At 46.1% G+C, this 6,537-nt stretch overlaps 1 protein-coding gene across 2 annotated transcripts; it reads left to right on the top strand.

Annotated features, from left to right (window-relative positions):
* The first annotated feature begins 3,435 nt into the window (after positions 1 to 3,435).
* On the top strand, positions 3,436 to 5,911 carry Pin1rt1 (protein (peptidyl-prolyl cis/trans isomerase) NIMA-interacting 1, retrogene 1). 2 transcript variants are annotated; one of them, XM_006499488.1, is made up of 2 exons: positions 3,436 to 3,469; positions 4,996 to 5,911. In XM_006499488.1, the coding sequence occupies exon 2, from the start codon at positions 5,013 to 5,015 to the stop codon at positions 5,490 to 5,492; it is 480 nt and encodes a 159-aa protein (XP_006499551.1). In that variant the 5' UTR covers positions 3,436 to 3,469; positions 4,996 to 5,012; the 3' UTR covers positions 5,493 to 5,911. The 2 variants fall into 2 exon arrangements, with proteins under 2 accessions (XP_006499551.1, NP_001028940.1); NM_001033768.2 differs by lacking the exon at positions 3,436 to 3,469 and adding an exon at positions 3,508 to 3,713 and having other exon boundaries at positions 4,996 to 5,872.
* The last annotated feature ends 626 nt before the right edge of the window (positions 5,912 to 6,537 follow it).

Here is a 6,537-nt window from a genome sequence, read left to right as displayed (position 1 = left end):
TTACAAGTCCATGTCTTGAGTGTGCGGAAATGTGGATGTGGCGGTCAGAGGACTACTTTTGGGGGTCGGTTCTCCTGCCTGTTTCTGAGGCAGAGGCTCCTTTCTGCTTTGCTGTTCTGCACACTCTAGGCCAGCTGGCTTTCTAGGCTCCAGACAGTTCTGTCCCCTTCCCACCTCAGCATAGGATGCTGGGATTACAGGTGTGTATTGGGCTTGGACTCCCAAAGTAACCGAGGATGACCTTGAACTCCTGATCCTTCTGTGTCTACCTCCCAAGAGCTATGGTGATTGGTGTGTACCACCACAGGGCTTAAGCAACACTGGAAACAAAATCTAGGGCTTTGTGCATGCAAGGCAAGAATTCTACTAATTGAGCTACTTCCCCGGTTAGTCTCTTACTAAGAAGTAGGGAAAACTCGGGACTGATACCATGACTCAGTGGGTTAAGATACTCACCACCAAGCTTGTTGAACTGAGTTCAGTTCCCAGGACCCACATGGTAGAAGGAGAGACCCACCTTCCATAAGTTTTCCTCTGACCACATATGTGCTATGGCACATATGTACACACACATACCCACATACACACACATACAGAAACAGGGTAATAGAAAACATTAAAGCAGTAGGAAAGCTTAATTTCCCAATCTGCTAGCATACAATGAGTGATCTCTTATTTTTTGACAAAACTAACATCAGGTAGTTTTCAAACAGAAAGCTGACAGCTATAGTACTTATGAAACCAATTACCTTGGGAAAGACAGATTTGAGGCAAAATTAAGAAACAGGCAAGCCGGGCAGTGGTGGCGCACACCTTTAATTCCAACCCTTGGGAGGCAGAGGCAGGCAGATTTCTAAGTCCAAGGCTAGCCTGGTCTACTGAGTGAGTTCTAGGACAGCCTGGGCTACACGGAGAAACCATGTCTCAAAAAACAAAACAAAACAAAAATCCAAAGAGACAAAAAAAGGCAGGGACTATCGAGATGGCTTGGGACTGGAGAGATGGTTCAGCGGTTAAGAGCACTGACTGCTCTTCCAGAGGTCCTGAGTTCAAATCCCACCAACTACATGGTGGTACACAACCATCTGTAGTGGGATCTGATGCCCTCTTCTGGTGTGTCTGAAAACATCAACAGTGGATTCACATACATAAATAATTTATTGGGGGGGTGTTTTGTTTTGTTTTTTGAGACAGGGTTTCTCTGTATAGCCCTGGCTGCTCAGATCTCACTCTGTAGACCAGGCTGGCCTCAAACTCAGAAATCTGCCTGCCTCTGCCTCCCAAGTGCTGAGATTAAAGGCATGCCCCACCAATGCCCGGCTGTTAAATAAATCTTGAAAGAAAGAAAGAAAGAAAGGAAGGAAGGAAGAAAGAAAGAAAGAAAGAAAGAAAGAAAGAAAGAAAGAAAGAAAGAAAGAAAGAAGAAAAAAGAAAGGCAGCTTTAAAAGTGACGAAAGAAGGGCTGGAGAGATGGCACTGTGGTTAAGAGCCTGTCTGTTCTTCCAGAAGACCCAGGTTCAATTCCCAGCACCCACATGGTAGCTCACAACTGTCTAACTCCAATCCCAGGGGATTTGGCACCCTGACACAGACATACACATAGGCAAAACACCAATGCACATTAAAACAGACCTTTAAAAACAAAAAGTGGTGAAAGATCATGACTTAAGTGTGAGAGGAAGTTTTCAGATCGAGGCTACTGAAACTGGTGAGATGCACATAGTTGGCAGAGCGGCTGCACACTATCTGGTCTACAATCTTTGTTTTGCACATAGTTAAAGCATGAGTCTTTGGCTACTGGAACTAGCACCTTCTGGAAAAGACGGGAACATTCAGTTTCTAACTGCTAGCACTGCTCAGGCTTTTTTTTTTTTTTCTTTTTCTTTTTTGTGGTTTTGGCTTTTTAAGCCATGGGTTCCCCGTGTAACCCTGGATGGCCTGGAACTCACTCTAGACCAGGCTGGCCTCAAACTTGGAGATCCAACTGCCTCTGCCTCCTGAGTTCTTAAATTTTTTAAATTAAAGATGTGTACCACCATGCCATGCTTGTTCATTCTTTTTATTTCTTTTATTTTGTATGCCTGTGCACAGTGTGTGTGTGTGTGTGAGAGAGAGAGAGAGAGAGAGAGTGAGAGAGAGAGGCCTACTGAGGTCAGAAGAGGGGCTCAGATCCCCTGGAACTGGAGTTCTAGGCAGTTGTGAGCTGCCATGTGGAAGCTGGGCAGCAAGCCCAGGTCCTCTTTAGAAGAGCAGCCAGTACTCATAACTGCTGAGCCATGGCCCCAGCACTTGCTCATGCTTCAGGAAGGAACATTCTAACAGAATGGTCAGACCACGGAAAACATTCTAATAGTCACAGTTAAAAGCCAACTGTGATGTGTCCTGTGTCTAATTCCAATACTTCAGAGGCTGAAATGGGAAGATGGTGAGTTGCAGGCCAGCCTGAGCTACACAGCAAGATAGTGTCTGGGGTTGGAGCAGGGAGCTTACCTTAAACTTACTAAGATTTTTAGAAACTATATAACATTTGTGTGTGTGATGCAATGGGCACGGCAAGGTCAGCACAACTGCCAGTCTTCGTGTGTTTCTTCCGCCTTGTGGAGCCTGGGGACCAAGCTCAGGCTGCCAGGCTTTGAGCAGTCTCTTACCCATTGAGCCAGGTGATCAGCCCAAGAATAGGAGGTTTTATGGTAGAGCTGTCATTTTCTGAAGACATTATAAACTTCAAACCATAGGACCAGTGCTACTCTGAAAACCTTGGAGAACCATGCTGGGTCACTGTCCTCGCTGTTAGCTCCGTGCTCTCACCCAGTCTTCCTCAGATCCTGCTAAGGGACCCATCTCACCTGTGTGCTCAGTGCTTAGGTGACTGTAAACTTGACCTCTGCTCAGCAGAGTCGTCTGTGGACGAGCACTCCATCCAAAGGCAACCTCCTGCAGACTAAGGAGCTAGGTTTTATGCAAATCCAAATTCTACCGGGCTGTGATGGCTATTCCAGGTTGTCAATTTGACTACATCTGGAACGAACTACAATCCAGATCTGGAGGGCACACCTGTGATCCACATCTTGAGGCTGGAAGACACAAGTTTCTCACCTGGACCTTGACATGGAGATTTTGAGGCATAGTGGCTATAAAAAGCTTAGGCCTTGGCAAGGTAGTACAGGCCTTTAATCCCAGGAGACTAAGGCAAGGAGATCTCTAAATTCAAAGTCAACCTGGGACAAATCAAGGCCCAGATCTAGGCATGGCAGTACACACCCTTAATCTGGGCTACACCTTCTGCTGAAGGCCTACATAAGGAAAATTCACTCTTTGCCTGCTTTCGTTTACTTACTAGCACCATCTGTGGGAATCTACTTCTACAGAAGACCAGCTGAAACAACTAGCCTCATGGGATTGAGCAACTACTAGATCCTTGGACTTCCCATTCACAGCTGACCATTGTTGGGGAGTTGGACTACGGACTGTAAGCCATTATAACGAATTCCCTTACTATATAGAGACTTTCCATACGTTCTGTGACTCTGGAGAACCCTGCTTAATACACTGACTAGATCTAAAACACAAGGGAGCAACACTAAGAAACCAGAAACAAGGAACAGTTAGAGGGATCCTGTGTGTCCCAAGGGGGTGACAACAGTCTACCTCCGGGACAGCTGTTACCGTTCTCTCCACACTGCAGTCTGGCGCTGAGCTCACTTTATCTCAAGGTTAGTTTGAGTTTCCAGTCCTTACAGTCAAAGATCGAACCGGCCCATGTATGAACATTTATATTTAAAGGGAACCTTTTAAGTATCAAAAGATTACAGATGAATCATCCTAGCTGGGCAGTGGCGTCGCATGCTTTTGATCCCAGCACTCCGGAGGCAGACAAGATCTCTGTGAGTTCGAGGCCAGCCTGGGCTACAGAACCAGTTCCAGGACAGCCAAGGCTACATAGAGAAACCCTGTCTCAAAACAAAACAAAACAAAAACCAGATGAATTGTCCCAGATAAAATGGAATGGTCTTGGTGTTGTCTCTAGCCTCTTCAGGGAAGACTTAGTGTTTTGTTTTTGTTTTGTTTTGTTTTCGAGACAGGGATTCTCTGTGTAGCCCTGGCTGTCCTGGAACTCACTCTGTAAACCAGGCTGGCCTGGAACTCAGAAATTCGCCTGCCTCTGCCTCCCAAGTGCTGGGATTAAAGGCATGCGCCACCACGCCCAGCCTTTTTTTTTTTTTTTTTTTTTTTTTTTTTTTTTTTTTACTTAGTTTTAAAACCCCAAGGAAGGTAGATTTCTCTAAGGGTATGTCTGTGTTCCATTCTGGCTTTCATGTTTGGATCACTTGGGAAGTTTATTCTTGCCTGGAATTACTGATAATAGATTTTAGATGATACAGTTTTAGAATTTCTGCTTCAGCTGAGCATGGTGGCATATGCCTTTAATCCCAGAATTTGGGAGACAGAGGCAATTGGAGCTCTGTGAATTTAGAGCTAGCCTGATCTACATAGGGAGTCCCAGGCCAGCCAAGAGCTAGCAACACAGTGAGAGGTCTTCTCAAAAAGCAAAAACAAACAAATCCCCCACAAAAGCAAACTAGGCACAGTAGTCTGAATTCAGATAGAATTGAATGTTCAATTAGTTGAATATCTTTCTTTAGTTGTATTCTCCTAAAGTGAACCATCTGGGAATTGTTTTATTTTTAATCTGCTGTATTGTATGTGAACACACCAGCCACTGCTCATGTTGAGATCTGAGTGTAACTGTATGCAGTCAGTTCTCTCCTTCTACCTTAACTGGTGTGTTCTAGGAATCAACTCAGGTTGCCTGGTTTTCATGTCAAAAGTTTGCTGAGCCATCTAGGCATCCCAGGGTGGTGTGTTCATATATATTTATATTTAGTGTGTGAGGCTCAAGCTTAAATCTTTAGTAATAATTACATGTGTTTTATGTTTGAAACCATTATTCCCCTCCATTTGCTCTAGTTATTTAAATAAACCCTCATTTTATAGGTTACTCCTGAGCGAAGATGGCAGACGAGAAGCTGCCGCCCGGCTGGAAGAAGTATATGAGTCGCAGCTCAGGCCGGGAATACTACTTCAATCACATCACCAACGCCAGCCAGTGGGAGCGGCCCAGCGAAGGCAGCAGCAAGAACGGCCAGGGTGAGCCTGCCAGGGTGCGCTGCTCACACCTGCTGGTGAAGCACAGCCAATCTCGGAGGCCCTCATCCTGGCGCCAGGAAAAGATCACCAGGAGCAAGGAGGAGGCCCTGGAGCTCATCAATGGCTACATCCGGAAGATTAAGTCAGGAGAGGAGGACTTTGAATCTCTGGCCTCACAGTTCAGTGACTGCAGCTCTGCCAAAGCCAGGGGAGACCTGGGTGCCTTCAGCAGAGGACAGATGGAGAAACCGTTTGAGGATGCATCGTTTGCTCTACGGACTGGGGAGATGAGTGGGCCCGTGTTCACGGAGTCAGGCATCCATATCATCCTGCGCACAGAATGAGGGCAGGCACCTGGCCAGCCTGCTCCGGCTGCCACACAAGCCCATGGACGCTCTTCCTGCTGCTGTCACACAGTACTGTTCCTAAAGTGACTGGAAGGGGGACTGAGCATCCCGTTCCTTGTTTGCCCCCATTTGGGGGCTGTCCTAGCCAGGCTCCTGGGGGAATTGACTTCAGAAGGGCAATTGGGTTGGGGAGACCCCCAGGCTCAGGGGATCAGAGGTGACTTGATCCTCCAGGTCTCGGAGGCAGGCAGGAGGGCCTTTTTTCTTGTTAGTTATATGCTCCATTCCTCTGTTCAGTTGCAAAAAGCAGACACACAGCAACTCAGCCTCAAGATGCAATGCAGCACGCTATACACCTTCCATTAAAACTGGGACCGTTAAAAAATGTATAAATAAGTTCGTTAATAAAGCACTAAAAAGCAGTTAAATCATGTAGTGACATTTTTGAGAAATTCGGAATTTTAGTTTCTTTAAAATCACAAATACAGGGCTGGAGAGATGGCTCAGCAGTTAAGAGCACTGACTGCTCTTCCAAAGGACATGAGTTCAAATCCCAGCAACCACATGCATGGTTCACAACCATCTGTAATGAGATCTGATGCCCTCTTCTGGTGTGTCTGAAGACAGCTACAGTGTACCTATATAAAATAAGTAAATAAATCTTTAAAAACAAACAAGCCGGGCAGTGGTGGCGCACACCTTTAATCCCAGCACTTGGGAGGCAGAGGCAGGTGGATTTCTGAGTTCGATGCCAGCCTGGTCTACAAAGTGAGTTCCAGGACAGCCAGGGCTACACAGAGAAACCCTGTCTCCAAAAACCAAAAAAAGCCCAACAAAACCACAAATTTTAAAATGTGCTTTCATTTTAATCCCAGGTATAGGGATGGGGGAACTGCTTAGGACTGTCTGCAACAGCGGACAATGATTTGCCTCGAGCTCCAGCTCCGTTTTGCGAGCTGCAAATAGTTTCTATGATTGTGTGAGTTGGGAATTCTGGAAACTTTTCAGTGATATATAAACAGTAGGTGGGGCCCGGAGTTTA

Source organism: Mus musculus, chromosome 2, assembly GCF_000001635.26.
Source record: "Mus musculus strain C57BL/6J chromosome 2, GRCm38.p6 C57BL/6J".
NCBI classification, from domain to species: Eukaryota; Metazoa; Chordata; class Mammalia; order Rodentia; family Muridae; genus Mus; species Mus musculus.
Note: the sequence above shows the minus strand (reverse complement) of the source record. Positions and strands in the feature narration are given on the sequence as shown.

Coding starts and splice junctions, on each gene's coding strand:
- Pin1rt1 (XM_006499488.1), top strand. CDS start 5,013: ATGGCAGACGAGAAGCTGCCGCCCGGCTGGAAGAAGTATATGAGTCGC.